At 38.7% G+C, this 21169-nt stretch overlaps 1 protein-coding gene across 9 annotated transcripts in view; it reads left to right on the forward strand.

Moving 5' to 3' along the window:
- VTI1A (vesicle transport through interaction with t-SNAREs 1A) overlaps positions 1-21169 on the forward strand; it is a 324632-nt gene that overhangs the window by 197397 nt on the left and 106066 nt on the right. The window contains exon 8 of one of the 9 annotated variants that reach the window (XM_044438878.1): positions 16306-17507. The exons of 6 other annotated variants lie outside the window; for them this stretch is intronic. In XM_044438878.1, coding sequence (XP_044294813.1) covers positions 16306-16309 — 4 coding nt within the window. In that variant the 3' untranslated portion in view covers positions 16310-17507. Of the gene's footprint in view, positions 1-226; positions 305-2707; positions 2815-16305; positions 17508-21169 lie in introns of those variants that run through there. 2 more of the 9 variants (XM_044438843.1, XM_044438861.1) reach the window with 2 other exon arrangements.

The following is a 21169-nucleotide window of genomic DNA, read 5'->3' on the forward strand; positions in this document are numbered from 1 at the left end:
TAGAATTCAAATGTTGCCATATCAAAATGGAACAGCACAATTGGAAAGTGACAATGCTAATAGTTTGCAGATTTGCTAAGTTTTTACATTCAAAGACCCTTTCATTGTGTTCAACAATCAATATATATAGTAAATTGCTTTGGAAGTATATATTTGTTAGCATTCAAATTATATTTGCCGAATTCACTCCAACCTGTAGATGACATTCTGTCATGTTTGTCTGTAGAGATCATCACATGTGAAAATAAGCCGCCATAGAACCCTAGAACAAAAATAATCTAGGGTTTGGAAACAGGACTCTATGAAGAGAGACTGAGAGAACTGGGTATGTTCAGCCTCTGGAAGAGAAAACTGAGGGGGGACATGATATCCTGCTTTAAGTACCTCAAAGGGTGTCACAAAGAGGAAGGTTAAGATCTCTTCTCAATGATACCAGAATGTAAGATATGGAATAATCAGCTCAAGTTGTGACAACTGAGATTCAGGCTAGATATCAGTAAATGTTTTCTCACTGTCAGAGCAATATGGCAGTGGAACCAGCTGCATAGAGAGGTTGTGGGCTCTCATGCTACAGGTATTCAGAAAGAAACTTGGACAGTCATCTCAGTGGGATGGTATAAATTGGTCACCTATAACAGCAGGCAGTTGGACCCAATGGCCTTTATGGTCCCTTCCAACTCCATGAAATCCTTAAATTTTCAAACCTGATTATCAGAAGGACCCTTCTCTCACTTGCAGCAGGATATGCTGTTCGTAAGAGACTTAAAGTACAGTCCATCACATGTTTAGATAGAAAAGGCTCCTAGAGTTTCTAACATGATCCAGCCAGCCGTTCTGCTGGAGAATGCTGAAATTTATACGATATATTTTTTTGTCTAAACATGCATAGGATTGTGCCCTTAATGATTAATCTGCATGCCAAGGGTTCTAGAATTAGTTCTGTTCTGGGCTTGGTTGGATCCCTAAGGCAGTTTAATCTGTCCATGCATTAATTGCAACACCATAGACATGCTTGTTTGCCATTTCACTACAGAACATAGTATTACAAGTACTGCGGTTATGACAAAACTTTTAAGCTAAGAATAGTGTTCACCTATTTTATAGAAAACAGATGGTATACTGGTATCTTTCTGTGGAGTACACATGCAAATCCCATTTTGTGAAAAGAAAAATTAATTTCCCAAAGAAAAAATTTCTAAGAAAAACTCTCCCCTGAGGCAAGCTGCTTCGTTTTGAGCATACATTTGGAACAGAACCGAAAACAAAGTCTATATGAAAGCAAATAGGTTAACAGAGTTGTATTGTGTGTTTTTTTATTGAACTGTACAATCAAGGAAACTTTTTCTGGGGTTCTCATGCTCACCTCTTTATGGAGGCTGAAAGGTTGGAACCTGGTAAAAGCATTTGTTTTGATATACCACTTGCATTATGTCTGTGTGAGGCATTCAGTGTTATTATGAGTAATGATACATTAGCATTTTAACTGCTAAAGCTATTGAAAAGCTGGAATTGCAAGTTATTGAGCTGATGCCATTAATACTGGAAAAACTACTAAACTATATTGAATGAGGCCACAAACAAGTTGAATGAGGCTACAAACATTCTTGTTTATAAATGCTGCCTAATGCTATCCATCTACCTAAGCCTTTGGAAAAGTGTTTGAAACAAAACAAAACATGTATTTTGTTGAGTGGTGTTTTTTTGTTGGGTTAGTGGTATCACTTTGCGCCTCCCCCATAAAAATTGAAGGGTTTCTCATAAAGTAGGAAACAATGCCAAGCTGAAGAGGTAATTGCTCAATGCAGTTTCAGAATGTTATGGAAATTCTTGTGTTCATTTAAACAAAATGTTTTTAAAAAACCCTCCATACTTCAGAGTTCTTTTTTCTTTTTGAAGCTTGTTGCTTCTGTCATTTGGCTCCATTGGCAATCTCACCTCTTGACTCCTAGCCTGAATGCATATCATAGGAGCCTACTTAACTTGAGTGTACAGTTCTTGGAATTATATTCTTATAACCATATAGGACAAGGAAGGACTGCAGTAAAATTGCATTAAATGGTTCAAGAAAATGGTTTAACTAAAACACTAAACAGAGATGAATCTACAGTGTCTAGACAGACTTTGTCTATAAGATGTTCAAGAAAATTATAAATAAATAAATTCCCTTTCTCCTGGTAAATTGGTTCATCTCACTGATGGGTCCAGAGAGAGAAGGCAATGATTCCTATTGAGAGCAAAACTTTAGATACAAATTGAGGAAGTTCAGTTATTTTCATGTAGTAGCATATAAGAATGTTCATAATCAAAGTACTAGCTCACTAAAAGTTAATAGATGTCCTTGGAGGATCTTAAGTACAAGACTTTTCAGCCTGAACTATCATAGAAGTTCTGCTAATTTAAAAGAGGATTTACTCTTACTTTTGCCTTACAGAAACAGAATAATTGTTCTAGTGTAGAACCATAGTTCAGGATTAAAGATTATTCCCTTATTCCTTGCATTTATTCCTTTATTCCTTGTTAATGTTTAAAATGATTAGAAGTTTATTTAGCCTTCTAGATCATTTAACCTCTGTCCTCATTGCTATGACTTTACTCATATTTCATTGTTTTTTGTTTGTTCATATTCTAATTTTCATGGCCTGAATATTCTAGTGCAAAGCTAGCATAATCCTTTTGTTTATCATATCTCCCCATTATGACGGAGCAGGAAGAAGAATAGGTACACTTGGTGTACATAGGCCAAGGCTGTAATTCTGAGTCATCATATATACACATAAATGTGAATTCCACATTGGAAATTGCACTAGTCATATGGTGAGTCTGTTTTGTGACATGTAAATGTACTGAGTAAATCCACTTAGCAGTGGATGCCCATTGCATACATTCTATAGATAATTAAAAAAAAATGTGGATATGTGTGGCATATATGTATTGGTTGTTGGGTGGAGCAGAGGAGGGGGAGTTGTTGGTTTTTGTATCCTGCCTCTTTTCAAGTAACTCAGAGTATCAAATAATGAACTATTCCCTCATTTTATACAGTCATCAGTTTAGCTCCTTAGTTAAACGGGAATTGGAATCCAAGTCTTCTGAGTCTGTCTGTTCTCTCCATTATGCCAGACTTTCTGTCCTGGTGTGCATAAGGCACAAATAATTTCCTGCACAGAAGTAGTATCTATAAAGGCAGTCATTATGTCTGTTCCAGAGAAATGTGTGAGCACTGTAGCCAAAGAAAGAAGAAACTCTTTATATTTTATTTTAATTAATGTAGTACAAAGTTACTGGTCAGTTTATAGGTTGAGAGGAAACAGAATTTGCTATTTGGCCACAGCAGGACCAGCAGCATAAATCTATTTTCAACTATTTTAACTCTATCCAAGAAACAGAGCCTATTCCAGGAATAAAAAGTTCTTCTAATCCATTTAATTTAACATTTGCCCTCTCTGCTGTTACTTAGTCATGTTTTATTTTAAACTTATGCTATAACTTTCATTTTACATCTAGTCCCATGCAACGCTGACCTTGCTGTTTAGGCCAATAGTGGTACATTTTGAGGCAAACCACAGGAAATGGCTTGGAGAGGTGGAGAGTATTAAGAAAATATTGTAGTCAAGTTTTGATGTAAAATGAGACACTGTTGACTTTGTTTTCTTGTGCAATACTCAAAGCAGAGATTTAATCCTTTTTTAGATATTTTAGAATTTTGTAGCAACTCCGTGCCTCATAACCTACTGCGTTTGACCATCATACTTTAATGAAGAACAGAGTATACTATGTGCATCTTCTTTTGTTGTATACAACAAATACATGCACTCTTTTGTACAATACTTCACGTTCTTTCCTACTTGAATAATTCACTAAACATTTCAACTAGAACTTTATACTATGCTTTCAATGAATAACAATTTATATTTTGTAGCATTTAGTCTGAAAAAACTGAAATGTTTGGTACTGGATTTTAATAAAAATTCCAACATGTTGCACAAATGTAGTATGAAGGAGCTTGTGCTTCAGGAAAAAAATCAGTATTCAGGCCACAGCAAATGTTCATGTCACATTGTGTTTATGGCGATGAACACTGCACAAGTTATGTCATCACCATCTATCCCCAGATTGGATACACTGAAGAAGATAGAAAGTAATTCCTGTAGTAATGACTACTGTTCTTTACTTCATTAGGGCTACTAGCAATTCCTAATCAACCTATTACCATGTTGTACAAACCCAGAACATTTTCCACAGTGTGGCAACAAGCCACCCAGACAACCCATTGATGGCTTTGGGGATTGTTTTACCCATGATGGGTTGTCGTGTCATCAGAACCTGGGTGACTGACTCCGTCATAGCTAGTAGGAAGCAACTAGTCTGCCACTTGGCAAGAGCAGAAAAAGCCTCGTTTTCATGCTCCTCAAGACTGTATCTTTTTCTGAAGACTGGGTGTTCAGGAAGGCAGAAAGCTTGAGCTACCACATTTTATATGAGCACAGAATTTTGACAGCTGTTAAATTTTAAGTTTCCTTTTAAAACAGGATTTTTGTCCAGGCTAATCAGGGCTCTTCTTTTGTTGTTGCTGTTGTTTTGTTCTGTTTTTGGACGGGACATAAGCACATACATTCCTGAAAAAAACCCAAGCAGCCCTGTTTAAAAACCCATTCTAAAAGGAAGCCTCAATGTTGGCAGCTATATGTCACAATTGTATACTCCTGTGAAGAGGGGTGGCTCACACTTTTCCACCTTACTGAGTACCTAGTCTGCAGAAAGGGGCAAAAAATGCTGTACACTAAGAAATGTCAGGCTCAGCCAAAACAGATATAGGATATTGCTGCAAAGGGGGGGTCCTACTGTACACTCCCGTTTGTGAGCAAAGATAACAAACAGCTTTGCTTTTTCTTGATAAATTGCCTTTTGACAGCTGTTCAGGAAATCGAACTCTAGCTTTTTGTGGTCACACTGGGTCATTGCTTCGGTGAAATTCCCATTTCAGATTCCATAATTATGTAAGTGGCAAAAGGCCAATTGAGTTTAAAATATATGAAGACATTCGTTAACATATGGTGGGTGTAAAAGCAAAACAAAATGAAAAATAGAGAACCAGTGACAGCCCCTCCAGTGTGCAACCCAAGCACTTTGAAGGGGCTGTTTCTGGCTGTTAATTCAGAGATTGCAAAAGGCAATCTCCAGTGGAGGAGGAAATGGTGAATAAGAAGAAAACTATATTGCAAGTGTAAAGGGGTACACAAGAGTGATGGTGAGGAGAGATACCACTGTCCTTCCTCACAATGAGACACAACCAGTCTGTAGAGGTGTCCCATTCTCCCTAGACAGTTTGTCTTTGGAGCCATTGACCATTCGCTGTTAGCCTTGGCTAGCTATAGAGGACCAGGTGGATACTGAACTCCATTTTCTCAGCATACTAGAAATACCTGTTATATTCAGCATGTTGCCTTACCACTTTCATATGGAATCCCTTGAAACATTGGGTTTGAACTCCCAGCAACACAATCTTTTCTTTTCCAAAGTAACCGGGTTCTCCCCATCCTTACCTGGACCTTTGTATTTACAAAATACTTCAGAAGACTTCACTGCCCTTCAGTGTTTGAAGCACAGTTAATACATGGTACGATCGGGGCAGTGGTGCACCCCTTCTCTGTGGACTGGATAGTGATGTCATTTAGCCCATGGAATTTTTATGTGGTGTATGTGTAGTATTAGCTCATGGTATGGACAACACACATTTTTTAACAATTCAAATAATCAGTCTAGCTTCTGTGTTACATGTAGTTATTGCATATAAATCAGCATCATTTTTGTAAAGGTGTAGCTTGACTGAACCATCTGAACATGGCATTTTGCTTGTTCAGTGCTTGCCTGATTCATTATGTTCTCTCTCTGGGCATGGCACACTATTGACTCAGTAAATTGTGGTCCATACTCTTTTGTTAGATGAGCTAATACGTTGGGATTTTTTGGTATAGGATATTTAAATATTCAGGACATTGCACTAGATGTCCAGATGAGCTTATTCCTCATTTGAGTCTTACCCTCCTATGAATCTGATTTATAAAAAGTATATAGAACCTAGTCTTATTTTTTGTTTTGTTTCTTTCTCATAGAAAATCTCATGGAAAAACTAAGATGGTAATAAGAATAGTCAAATGTGAAGGTGTTCAATAACTATTAAAACCCCTATTTTTCCAACTAGTAAGGAATATCTTGTACCAGTATCCTAATAATGGTCCTTGCAATAATGGCCTGCATTGGGACATTTGGACACTATTTTTTCCTGATGGCTCTCTAGAGATCTCTGCTTAAATATAACAAGGGTCAAATAAGTAAAAATAATTTAATGGTCACAGTAGGTTACTGCCTTGTTTACATGAGTTTCTTATAGATTTAAGAGAAATAAATTGTTTATGAGCTGATCACATTGCTGTCAACATATGTAGAACTTAATGAAACAAAATATTAAATTATCAACTACTTTAATGTGGGAAAACTTATTTTTAAAACATGTGCAATGCAAATATGCTTTAAAAAGTCAAACTACATTGTTACAACCTTCACATTGCAAAAGCAATTCTAAACAAAGAAGCTGTATAACAGAATTGAAACGAACTCAGATAAAACTCAAGGGTTACTCAGAAGTCACATGACATTCACTGGGGCTTACTTCCCAGCAAACATGCATATGATTACAGCCTTCTAGTATATTTCCATGTTTGAATCCTGAGGAGCCCCTCTGAGTTTGTTAGGACTTATTCCAATTCCAGGGAGCTTTAAAAGTCCAATAATTAAATGAATAAATAAAGTAAGTGCGCATAATATTGCAGCCTTCAAGGATGCTCTTACACAAGCACAAATTTTGATAATGGCAGTTGTTGCAATAAATCATTATTCTCAGGTGATGATGATGATGATAAATGAGATTAGCTAATAGCTAATGTGTTCAGGGAATGTGTGAAAGGGGGAATTTCAGGTTCTTGCCTTGCTTTAGTGGTAGCAAAGCAAAACCATGTCGGGTTGGGAGTGTGTGTGAGTATACTAATTCCTTTTGTCAGTTAAGCAGAACTAGTGCAAGCACTCATACTGCCTAAGGAGAGAGAGCTTGCAACTCCATACCCCAACTACTGATGCTACTGCATGTACCATGGCAAGCATGTGCCTCACCATGTCATAGTTTATTATCAGCATGGGGACAGATGCCAGGCTGTGATGGGAAGCCTCCCTTAGAGCCAGGCATTGCTCGTCTGGAGGTGTGGGCTGCAGCTGATCTGGGACACTATTTTTTCAGACCAGCCATCCATCCTCCGGAGTAAACACCTGGTCCTCTATTTAGGCAGAGCTAACAGAGAATGGTCAGCTGCTCCAAAGGCAAGATGCCTGGGATACCTCTCAAGACTGGCGGTGTCTGGCTGTGAGGAAGGAACCCTCAGAGAGTGGGTTTTGCAGCCACATTAACAATGAAGAGGGGTTTGACAGCAAAGTAGGTGGGATGAGCTGTGGCAGGAGTAGATGACATGCAGCGGCAAGTTTTTCTCTCTCAGCCATTGGACTGGTTCTGTTTAGCTCTGGTTCTGTTTTTTCTCTCAGCCAGCACTTGCACTGGTTCTGTTTGGCTGACAGAAGGATTGGTCTTGCATGGATCTGTTTCTTCATGCTTTTATGGAGCTTTTACAACTGTGTGCAAACTCAGGGATTCAATTACTGCTAAAGAAAGTAGATTACTGATGAGGATCATAAAGCTATATAATGGGTATGTTATGAACAAAGACTTTTTATAGTACATGACTACATATCCCTGGTTGTGACTGGATGAATTATACAAGTTCATAAGGCTGTTAATGGGTTATGTAAACTGCTTAACAAGCTAGTTGGTGATGTTGGAATCATTCCTCGGTTTTAGAACTATGTTCATTAAAAATCAGTGAAGTATTACCCTTTTTGGAAGAGATTTTCTTTTTTCTTTTCTCCAGAATACAAAGAAATTATTCCAGTAATGATAAGTTTCAGTGGTCTTTAATTGAACAATGGCACTTAAAATCTGAACACCTTCTCAAAGTTCATTGGTTAAGTTCATCAAAAGTAATATTGAAGTTGATACAATTAAACAAGTTGTGCATTACTTATCCAGTCTACTGATGTCTCAGGTACGTTTGGCAAAGAAAGATAAGAGTAGATGTGCTACCTGCTTCAGAATAACTTATTGGGGTTTTAGTAAGTAAAAAAAGGAGACTTGCCAAATTTATCGATGAAAGTTATTCAAGAAGTGCCTTTTAGATCATTTCCAATTAGTGCTAAGGTCTTGAAGGGCCAGTCTTAGCTTTTTATTAATATGTTCAGTTTATTAATGTATTTTTGATATATGCACAGTGTGACTGCCTTGTACATCTCATGATGCTGCATAATTATGTTCTCTTTAATTTGCTGAAAACAGGTCTGCTTTTGTTGCTTAAAATTCAGAACTATTTCACAGGTTAATAATACAATAACTCATTAGAAAGCCATAGCATGTACTTGAGGTTATCACAAAGGCTATCCATATTTAACAATAAACTTGAGATAATTCCTTGACTACTTGACTGTCATTGACCAGTTTAAATATTTAAGGTTTTAATTTGACCCCCTTGCCTACAATTTAACCATGTACAGAAATTGAAATGAGTATGTACAGAACTGGAATTCCTTGTAAATCAAGTTTTAATTTAAGTTTTAAATAACTCACAATTTAAATTTATTTCATGGATTAATCATAGCATGTAGAAATACAATGTTATAGACAGAATTGTATATTTAAATGTTTAATTCTCAAACACAACCTTTCACTTCAATTTGAGACAGATTTATTTTGCATCTTTCTGAACTCCTGCTTTCATCCAAGCCATTTTCCAATAAGATTTCAGATTTTCCCTTGAGCACTGGACAAGAGGCCTGGGATGTCTTCAGTATGTTCAATGTAAAATAGTTTTGCTGGGCAATACATGGGAGAATGAAAAAGTATTTATTTAAATGTTTATGAATTTCATTTATTCATTATGTATTTATTATATTTATGTCCTGCCTTTTTTTTCTTTCCAAGGAACTCGGGGGAGCTTATGTAATTCTCCTCTTCCTCTCAGTCCTATTCTTACAACAGCAACCCTGTGAGTTGGTAGGGGCTGACAGTCTGCCCAGAGTCACCCAGTTAACTCCATGGTTGAGTGGGGAGTAGAACCCAGACCTCCTGGATCCCCAGTTCAATCCAGTAACAACCACATCACACTAGCTCTCAGAGGTACAGTAAGGATTGCAAAAGAACGTACATGTGTTCTTCTCTGTGATCTCTGTGTATCACATATATGAGATTTGTGCCTGCATGGAGGCTGTTGCCAGGAAGATTCAGTGGCGTAGTGAATCTTGGAACTCCACCACAACCCCGGTGTCCCATAAAGGGTCGTGTCATTTCCCTCAGTTCTTCTTTGACTGTGTTTAGTGCCTCAGGGAGTTTTTTCCTCTATATCTCTCCTCAGAACATTTTTCTTCTTATTCTCTTGCCTTCATGAATTTTTCTGAACATCTTTTTTTCTCCATTCATCTCCCCCTTTTTTGGACCCTCACAAACCTTTTAAAAATTATTTATTCCCTTTTTACGTCCCATCAAGAAGAGCTTGCCGCAAAATGAAATAATGTTAATGCTATTTTCTAATACAATTCTCTTGTCTGACTGTCTTTTTTCTTGCTGCTTATCATGACTAGGATTTCTCCCTTTGCACATTCACAAACTTTTCTTGCAAAATATTATTTATTGATCAAAGCATTTTCCAGAAACACAAACACCCAGACTGAATCTCTGAGCATGCACAGAGCGGTTTATTGAACCCAGAGTGGTATGTACTTCCAGGAACTTTCCTTAAGAGTATGTTTGAGCTCCATTCTTCCAGAAGGAGGGATCTTCTGGAAATGAGCACATCACCTCTCTGTACACTCATCCTCTAATTGGGCTGCTCTCCTTGGCTAATGTTGAAAGGGTACCTACCTCATCTGTCCCTGAGAAACTCCCCTGTTCCAAGTCCCCTCCTGCTTGGACATTCTCAGAGGCTTCCTGTACACCTGGCCTTGAGATAAGCATCCCTGCTTCTCTCAACTTTGGGAGTTGTCCCACATTCCAATGCCATGTCCAGCTCTTCCTGCTCCTCCTCAGCTGGCCTTGAGAATGTGTGCCAAGAGCAACGGTCTTTCTCACTATTTTTGCCTATACCATTATTATACACTTTTGATAAATACATAGGTTGTGATGCTACACTGCCAACTGATGTGATGAGGGCATACTGTGTGGATCAGTTCTCCCATTCTCAGGTATTTACGAAACAAGCTTGTAAACAAAGGGCTCATCACTGCTGCATGGAACTATTAAATAAGGCCCTCAGGCTTTCCTGAGACTAACTGCCCAATTACAGCAGCCTCTATAATGTCTGTGAGGTCCGTGTCGTCTGCCACTGCACCTTCCGTGGCTCCCTCTGTGGCTCCTTTGCTATGTGGAGCCCCCAACTCCAGGCAAGGCAGTGAAGCTCAAGAAGGCCAAAAAGCTGACTAAACAGCTCAAAGAAATAAAAACCCCTCAGTCCCAAACAACACATGATGGATTCCCTGCTGGTAATGTCCACCTCAGAGCAACCTGTGGATGTAGTCATACCTGTACTGATACCTGAACTTATCTAGGCATTGCTGTCAGTAGGTGAATCAGGCACATACCACCTCCTTGAACTCTCCTGTTGACTGCAGTTTCAATGGAGCCCATGGTACCATCCCCAGCTCGAGGTCCACTGGAATCATTTTGTACAGAGGACCACAGGGAACATTTCTGCTCCCTAATAATGGACTGGGACAGATGATCAGTTTCACTGGTACTGGAACCATACCAGGGTTTCTTTGACTGATGGGGTTTTGACCATCAGGGCCCCACATATGACTCCTGGGTACAATAAAGTGTACTGTCCTGATAGACAGGCCACCAAACTGCCAGTGTTCCATCTACCATCTCCACCAAGCTAGTTTCTTTAACCACAGGTGTCCATTGCCCCACAGAGCCACTTGCCCTTCCATTGCCACTTTGCTGATCCAGCTTTCCTGTACCACATCTGTCAAACCCACCCTCACCAACATATGTCAAGGACTATGGTTCCAGTGAAGGCACTTCATCAGTCCAGTCCAGTTCCTTCTCCCTGGATGCAGCTGTAGATGTTGGGGATCTTGCTTCAGTATCAGTGGATCTGGGAAACTGCTGAGCAGATCTAGTGAATGGCCCAAAACCTCTTGACATCCTCTTGCTGCTGACTCCTTCAGACTGTCCAACATTCCTGGAAGCCTACTTCATTGATGGCACCAACATAGAAATGGTTGAAGGAAATGTATTTCATGCAAGAGAAGGATATGGACTTTCATGTGTAACTGCCTAAACAAAATTTGTGGTGATTGAATTGGCTCAAGGGACATTGCATCACCAGCACTGCACTTCATCTGATACAGAGGGGTACTGCCTGGACACTCTTGGAAGGTTTGGCTTAACATCTCTGGAACTGAAGGTATCAAACTATCTGATTACTATGGTGAGGTACCAGCTATTCTTGCGGGAGAAGCTGGTTTCTCTGATTACTTCCCTGAACAGCAGTACGCCTCTCAAGTGATGACACCAGCACCAGGCAGATTGTGGGGCAAAGGCAATGTTTAGCTTGGTGGCACTCTGGAGGCACATGTAGCTGCACTTACGCATCTGATACAGGAAGCCTGTTCCTGTTTCAAGAACCTGCCCTTCAATGGTGATGGACTTTTCAATGCCTAAATGATGAGTGCATGGATTCCATCTATATGGATCATGGCAAAAAAGATTAACTTTTTCCATCAGGCCCACCACCATACCACAATACCCTGTAAATGGTATTGATGGGAATGTCTGCCTTCTTGCATCCCCAGACAAACTGGGCACAACTCCAACACCTCCACCTTTTCATAGGCAGAAAGACAACACCTCTTGTTACTGCCAGGAACAAAAGCAGTGGGGGCAGGAGCACATGGCAGTGAGTGAGTCCCAGGACTGTCCCCTTGCTTCCTTCCTTACCTGTGTCTTTTGATTTCAAGGACCAGTTATGGCAGACAATTATGTCAGACACTTGTGTGCTTTTGATAATCCAGACAGGTTGCAAAATCGAGCTGGCATTGCATCTGGATACTTCATTCCTACCTATCCTCTTTTCATGCAAACCAAGACATTGTTTTGCTGTCTCCAGTAACAACTCCATTCCACCATTCAGGAATGGATAAGCCTGCCAGTCACACAACCCACCCACTACTCCACTGGATGTCACAAGCATCTTAGCTACTCTACTGCTTTGATAAAATGCAAGGTCAATACTATTGCTACTCTCTTGGTCCTGAAGCCACTGAACAGTATAGTTTGGAACTGAGGGCAGGAACTCCTCCTCTTTATAAGATGCCAGGATGGGGGAAGATTTCCCACCAAACTGCTCTTAGGTTTCCTGCAGGCACAGAGCCCATAGATATGAATGCGCAGCTGACCACTCAAAGAACGACATTTACATGTAGGCAACCTGTTTTTATGCCAAATGCCAGGATAAAAATGTATTATTTGTTCTAAGAATGGCAGACCTGACTGCAAGACATACTGTCCCTGGAAGACAGACAAATCACTTATCCATTTAGATTTCTGATTCTTGAAAGCTTAACACTAGCTAATCAAACCTAATTAGCAAGAGAATTTTTCAGCACTTACAGATGATGCTTAGTTCCAAGCGATGAAAAATAACCAAACACCAAGTTCAGTTGTAGGACAGCTGCTGAAATGCCCTTGGCTGACTATATCTGGTGTACAGAGGAAAGAAGCAGGAGGTCATTGCTGGTCACCAAATGGCATAGAAAAAGCGGAGGCTAAGCATTTTCTCCAGAGGGATGTAATGTGCATGTAGAGTCTGCTTATATTTTCTTAAAGCCAGTTAAAGCCAAAAAGTTGGGGAGGGAGGTTCTGTGCAAGGTATCATGAAATCATTGCAAAATTGTATTGCTATAGTTCTTAATGGAACTATATTGTATAGATAGCAAGCATAATTTTCAATGTACCATTTAGAGAGGTATCTTTCTGTCATAATATTGTAATGATCTCAATACGTTAGAGTGATGAAGCCCAAAACTGCTAATCAACAAACAAAGACTTTGGTTTATTCACTTACTCAGTTCTTAAATACAAATGAATGCTTTCCTTTTGTTCCCCTTACAATGAAATTCTGTAGTTTTAGTCAAACCATATAACCTTTGGTGTATGTGATATTATTTCTTTTCCCAATCAGATGCATCGTTGTCATCTTGTTAATCCTGAAGGCAGAGGGGGGGAAAATGGAAAATTTGCTGAAATATTATAGTCTTTCTTTTCCTGTATAAGATCTCTGGCCTTTGGGGAGGATGTAACATCAGTGCTCCAGAGAGGAAGCTGTGGAACCACTTACAGTCTTAGAGCCCTTGGTAGTTGAAATGCTTACAGCTGCTCTTGCATATTTGTTTCAGATACTATCATTTCTTTTGCAAAGTTTTATATGTCGCATATAATCAGGATCAGAATGCATCTTGAAGGGCTATTAGAGGCCTTGTTATGGTATGCATTTGAACACTCTTACAACTGTGAAAGATGAGATACCTCTGAGGAAAGTTTTAGGACCTCTTCATTCTCCAGTATAAGTTTCACTAAGCCCTTTGTGTACCAAGTCAGTGTGTTCAATTTTCAGTGTTTTTCACATAAGATCTGCTAGATAGACCTATCTAGTCAGTATTCACAGGGGTAAACTGGCCAAAAGCAGCACAATAACACCTTTCCATTCACAATCCCCAACAACTGGTCTTCCGAGGTATGCTGTGTCCAATATGGGATGTAATACATAGCTGGGGTGACTAGCAGCCAAGGAAAAAACAAGTGGCTAGGATGGCAATAGAGAAAAGCTTGGGGTAAGTCTCATTAAATAGGAGTGAGAATCGATTTAAAGGCCTGCTTTATGGTAGTGAGGGTAGAAAAGAGAGCTTGCTTGCGTTGGTTTTTGTTTGTTTGTTTTACCTAAGGGTAGTATAATTCCCCAGAGTTCTTTTAGGTAATTTATTTTAGAATTGTTACATTCTGGTAACCACGGCAATGAAGAAGAGTCTTCCAATACCTAATGTCACATGTTTTCAAAACACTTTGTTGAAAAAATTGCTCACATTCATCCTGATTAGGACTCTACATGGAAAATAGATTCTAGTGAAATAATTGAGGGAAGCAGTTTTCCCTCAGATAATTAGTTCTACCTGAAAATGTGGATAGTTACTTGAAAGGATATTGAGCCTGAAGTGCCTGATACTGCCTAATCTTGGAAGCTAAGCAGGGTCAGGCCTAGTTGAAATCTGGATGGGTGACTTAAAATGTTGTGAACCTCCCAGAGAGCTTTGGCTACAGGCAGTATAGAGATGTAATGCAACAACAACAATCATGTGTCCCTTAAATCCATGCCTATATAGCCAAGCACTAGCCAAGTGGATGATGGAAGTTGTAAATCCTTCCTTGACAGAGATGTTATGTTCCAATGGTGCTATACTTGGAAAAGGGGGCCTCTGATTCACTTTTAATACAGTTTCAGGGTTGATGAATGATCTCCATGAGCAAGTGCATGGAGGAAATGCATGCCTTTTGATTCTGTTGGACTATTCATACATTACTCATGGCAACATTCTGAGATGTTTGGCCTATTTAGAAGTGGAAGGCACTATTTTGCTGCAGTTCTGATCCTTCTAGGTTGACTGCTGCCATTAGTGCTAGGGGAAGGTTGCTTGGCTCCTTGGCCTTTGTTCTTTGGGATGACTCAGGGCTCCCTCTTTTTTTCTGCTGTGGTCTTTAATGTTTACAGCAGGGGAGGTCATCCAGAGCATTGAAGTTGGCTCTTAGCAATACTCAGATGGTTATCATCTCTGTCTTTTCTTTTAAACTGATAACAAGAAGGCTGCAGACATCTGGATTCAGTGAATAACTAGATTTGGGTGAACAAACTGATGCTGTTGGCCATCCCAGGACAATTTGTTCTGTAAGGGGTAACATTCATTCTGAAGGATCAAGCACACATTCATTAATCTTTGCATTTATTTGTAAGCTTCTCCCCCTAATAGGCAATGATGAGTGAAATCAATATTTCTGTATCTAATTTCAAGGAAGTGGCAGATCTTATTCCAGAAAATACAAATAATCACAAATAGGGCTGGAAATGAAAGTTTCTTTTTATATTTATGCTTTCTGGAACAACTCAGTTTATTGTCTAGTTTTCTGTTGGCTCCTGGGTTACTCTCTCAGTTGCTCACAAGCAAAACAATGTAGAAGGAATAATCCAGTTTGCTGAAAAGATGTTATCTGCTTCCCTATCCTATTTTCCAGTACCGAATTTAAGAAGCTAGTTCTATTGATGTTACTAATATATTGCATAAAGCAAAAGTTCAGTGTACACTATATATGGTTTGACTAATTTTAGGATGCAGTATGCCACAAATACAAGGCAGGTTGTACAAGGCTGCATTTGAACCACTTATTTAGTATGAAAGCCATGTTGTCTAGAATACTGTATTTCAAGGTATTCAACATCACTAGAGGGTGCTAATCTTCCAAATGCTTTGCTTAATTGTGGTTTAAGATCAGGTATGGGAAAACTTCCTTACAGTTCAGTATCAAAAGGGTCCAGTACATCTTTTTGACCCCTTTGGACACCACAAATTGTACAGGCATGATTTGGCTAAAACTGAGGAGAATCAGAGATTGGGGCATATGGATTTCCATTAAGCTTCCCCCATAAATTGACTACTAAATTAGGTTTGCAAGGAATATAGAATTCTTCTTAGTGGATACCAGTTCAGACTTTATCTTCCTCCATAAATTTCCTTTATTGCGCTAAAAGCTGAAGGAAGAAAGTAGTAATGTTTTTCTGCTAGTTTTTCTTCCCTGCACCACAGATAGCTTATGCAAGTAAGCTCAAATAAAGACCATGTAAAGTCTCCCCAATATACCACTGAGCCACAGAAGAACAGGATATAAATAAATAAGTTGATGCTTGTCGCTATATGCCAGGAGAAATAAATCTAACAATTCAGTGACTTATTCTGACTCTCTTGGATTCCCCAGAAGGCCCCTCTCCCTTTTCCACAACCACTGATGGTTTGGTGGTTTCTCAGCTTTTGTGCAGCTTCTCACCATTCTAACTGAAGCTGAAATGCTGCTCATACAATGTGAGTTTCCTACCTTCTCCTGTGTTGCTGTAGTTAATTGCACCTGACCATGAGGACTCTTCAGAACAAGACTGATGAGCAAAAGAAATCAACATAAATAGATTATCCCACCCTCTTGCACAAGTAGGAATTGGAACCAAGCACATAAGTATAAAGCACAGTGAGTAACCTTATGGCCATCCAGAAGTTTTGCCAATCAGCTATTACCAGTATAAACAGTGTTAGAGTCAATGGGAGTTGTGAGCCAAAAGTTGTTCTTTACCACAAGTTTTAGGGATATAATTTTGTACTTAGTCATTAAATGTGCCTATATGAATGAAACATTGTAGTCTTGCAAATTTATCAGGAACTCAATTAACAAAGTATCTGGTTCAGTTTGTTTCCTCAACAAAGAAAATACAGAGCATTTTAGTCATCTGAATGTTATACCTGTAATATATCGTTATCCCTAACTTTATTCACTGACTAAAGATGTTTGATTTGTCAACCTCTCCCTGGAAAAAGAGAATTCCATAAAATCTTGGATCTTGCTCAGTCAAGCCTAGATTTTGCTACATGATTCCATAAATCATGTAATCAAAATGAAGTTAAAATACATTCTGTTATACAGACTGTGCAGACTTTGCTTAGAAATGGTATATATTGAGGTATTGAAGCTGTATTGTAGAATAATAAATAAATTTACATAGTATTTTCGACATATGTAAACATAATAAGAACCATCCTGAATCACTGTAGCTTGGAATTCTCACATATAGCAGCTGCCTGTGAAAAGCATAACATGAGTATAACAGTACACCTGTCTAGTTGTGGAATCACTTTTTAATCCTTTGTCTAGAGCGGAAGTTCCAAAACTTTTTTATGCCCCACACACCTAGAAAAAGTTTGATTTATGTTCACATCCCCTACTGAAGTAATACTTTGAAGATGAAGAAGTTTCTAATTTTTGAACTGCAAATTGAACCACATACAGTACTACAGGTGAAGAAATGAACTTAAAGAAGCTTTAACACAGTGCATAAAATTCAAATATAAATTGAGCAATTTGGAAAAACTAAATAGTAAAATCAATTGCCATTGTGAACATAAAATTCAATGACTTTTTTGTTCCTGCTTCTCATTCATGATTTTGTCAAATTTGTCACTGATTGTGATCTGCAAGTCTGCCTGTGGATTCAGGAGATTCCTAGGTATTGCTTTGATTGACAAGAGAACTGAATCCAAACGCAAACAAAGTAATAAATAATTGTATTATTGGAATAATTTTAGTGAACCGTGACTCAGCCTTCTGTGTTTTGTTTTGTTTTGTTTTGTTTTGTTTTGTTTTGTTTTGTTTTGTTTTTGCACCCCTGGCCTAGAGTTTTAATCTATAGCAAAGATATATCTCACCAAACTCATAGATTCTTCTCAAGTTTTAAAATAGGCAACTCAAACACTTCATGCATTGATCAAGTAATCCTGGTTGCTTCAAGATTTTGCAGTACATTTCTTTCAAAACTAGCACCACTTTTTTGAGCATGACATACCCATTCAGTTGGGTATTCCTCATGCCTTGGGTTTTTAATGACTCATCTAAATCTGAATTTGATAGTGCAGATATCAGATTAGTCTCAGTAATATGAGTTGTGGGTGATTGTGCTGTGTTGCTTTGTTTCAGTTCCTGTGCAAGGGTTGATGGATAGATGGTACAGTACTGATGGTATAGCCTGCCCCTTAATGCACTGTGCTCCACTTTAATATTTGAAAATAGCACATTATGTTTTTCGTTTACTAATAAGTTACAGAAGGAAAAGTGTAGGATACTGTGTCATTAGTTCTTCGAGCTGATGACTGATGTTTGCAAGAACTTTCACAATTACTTTAGGTCAAATATAATCCTGTAGCCTCAGGCTGATGATAAAATTACAACAGTATAGTCAGTTTTGGCAGTTTCGAATTACTAGCTTGTGTGTTAGTCATTTGAAATTAAACAGTTATAAAAACAGAGAAATTTAAACTATGGGACATTGTTCATTGCCTACATTTTATTCACACCACTTTGAGATTGTACATCTTACTGAGCATGGAAAGTTTCATAGCTAACTCCCCTGTAGCTTGATTAATAGATAAACCAATCTCATTTATCAGACACATGTTCCATACTAGGAAAACAACTAATTCCAACCAAAACAGTGCAAAAGACAACAGAAGAAGCCCTCATGGCTGCCCAAAAAGTTAAGAGACAACTCGATAGCAAAGGGGTGGCGGGGAGGGATGTACATGAAGTGGAAGGGAGGCCAGGCCACAGAAGAAGAGTATAAACAGACAGCAAAGACTTGTAGGGACAGAGTCAGGAAGGCTAAAGCAGGTTATGAACTGAGGCTAGCAAGGGTTGCTAAAAACAAGAAAGCCTTCTTCAGTTACATCCAAAACAAAAGACAAACAAAAGAGAGGGTAGTTAACTCAATGTGGAGGGCAAAAAGATAACAGATGACAAGGAAAAAACAATGGTACTTAATTCCTTCTCTAGCTCACTCTTCTCCAACAAGGGAAAATATGGAGAAAAAACAATATGAAAGGGCTGGGTGGCAGCCTGAGATCAACAGACATATGGTCAAGGAGCACCTTGATAAGCTTAATGTGTTCAGATTTCAAGGACCTAATTTCATCCTAGAATTCCTGGAAGAACTCTTGGTACCACTATCTATAATCTTTGAGAAATCTTGGAAAATGGCCCATATGAGATGACTGGAGAAGAGCTGACGTTGTCCTCATCTACAAGAAAGGGACAAAAGGCAAACCAGGAAACCATAGACTAGTCAGTTTAACATAATTCTTGGGAAAACACTGGAGCAAATTATTTAAAAAAAAAAATCAGTTTTCAAGCACCTTGAAGAAAAAAACAGTGATGAGCAGAAGCCAACACAGTTTTTTTAAGAATAAGTCATGCCCAACTAACCTAATCTAATTTTTTTTTTCTGGGTAACCACCCAAATAGACAGCGGAAATGTCGTGGGCATAATTTACCTAGACTTTAATATTTGACAAGTGTCCCATGACATCCTGATAAACTAGCAAAATGTAGGAGCAATAGAACTACTATTAGGTGGATCCACAACTGGCTACAAAATTGATCACAGAGAGTGCTCATCAAAGGCACCTTCTCAAGCTAGAAAGAAAAAACAAGTGGGGTGTCACAGGGCTCAGTCCTGGGACCACTGTTCTTCAACATCTTTGGCAACAGAAAACTGGGTGGCACAGCTAACAGCTTGGAAGACAAAGGGAAGATCCAGGATGACCTAGACAAGCTAGAATGCTGGGCAGAAAGCTACAGAATGAAATTCAACAGGGCCAAATACCTGGAGGTGGGGCGGGGGTGGGTGAACAAATTTATTATTTATTTAAAACTTTATTATCCCGTCACCACATGCCTCGGCATCTCAGGACGGCTTACAAACATAGAATTAAAAACAATAAAATGCATCAGTATACAATGAGGAATACTTGGCTTAACGGCAGTTAAAAAGTAAAAGCCCTTCAACTTGTAGACAACAAGCTAAATATGAGACAACAGTGTGATGTAGCTGCATGAAAAGCAAGCACTATTTTGGGATGCATAAATAGAAGAATCATTCCCAGAAGAAGGGAGCTACTAGTTCAGGGTAGCTTCTCTTTTCCCTGTGCTGAAATATTCTCTACCTCCTCTTCAGTTTCCTAACCTTGGTTAGTATGGTTCTTTCCATACTGGCTGCAATGGGGAGAAGAGAATCAGATAATCCAAATTATACTGTGATGTCTCCTGCCAACAATGACTAGGGCTCTAGGATCTGTCCCTTAGGACACAATCCAGTAAGGGTGTTCATAGTCCTCTGAACTCAGGGGACTGTGAGCTGCTTATGCAGAGTAGGAAGAGTGTGGAGGTGAAGATTTCTCTGCAAAGCACACTGTCAACTGTGATGCTTTGATGGGAACCTGAGGCACCACCAGGGTCCATTTTGTCTTCATAGTGCTAATCTCCTCCTCTCCCCAGAATTTGTTCTCTACCTCCCTGAGGTTGTTTCTGTGACTTTGGAGAAGCAACTGGTATGGTCTATGTAGTGCTAGCTATAAAGTGGGCAGTAGGATGTCTGCAGGTACAAGGTTGAAGTTGATTTCTGACCTTGAATTTGGAATTAAAAAAAAAAAAAAACCCTATGGCTGCTATGGGCCATAGGCTTGCTATGTCTATGTCTTCATATGGAAATTTAATATGAGCAAAACCTCTAAAACCTTATACTCTGAATGAAGTGCAAAGTATTTGTGTGCATGTGTGCATGCATGCGTGGGTGTGTGTAGTGGTCAGCAATTCATATCTATAACATATGCAGAGGTTAAATGCAGAGTATTTGTAGACAGAACCAGAAATTCAATAAAAGTAAAATTAACTAAAGGATACCTGTTTATATGTTTAATGGGATCCTTTTTCTTACTTTGGCATATATCAAGTTGTCATAATACAACTACCATTTTAAGCAAGTCTTATAAAGTTTGTCAGAGCAAGTGTACTTATTACAAAAGATAAAAGTTTCTCCTTTCTCGCAATGAATACAGGTAATTTCAGAAGCCAGCAGCTCATAATTATTCACTGTTGAAAAGCTTTTAAAAGGTTTACAATGAATACTGTGACCTCCAGTTTTCTGAGTGAATGAATGGAAGCACAAATTCTCATTTTACTAGAATGCAAGTTGATAAGTGAGTTAAGCAAAACATGCATTTCTTCATTACACTGTGGCCTGTGGTTCATTTAAATAACAATATTCAGCATAAAAGACACAAAAGAATTATCTAACATGTTCAATATGTGTAAATGTATTATTAGGCTTAACAATAGAAAATGGGTAAATAAATGAATGCCTTTTCTTCATGACATTATTTCATT

This window comes from Varanus komodoensis, unplaced genomic scaffold (assembly GCF_004798865.1).
Source record: "Varanus komodoensis strain SLA01 unplaced genomic scaffold, ASM479886v1 scaffold1, whole genome shotgun sequence".
In the NCBI taxonomy this organism is placed as follows: domain Eukaryota; kingdom Metazoa; phylum Chordata; class Lepidosauria; order Squamata; family Varanidae; genus Varanus; species Varanus komodoensis.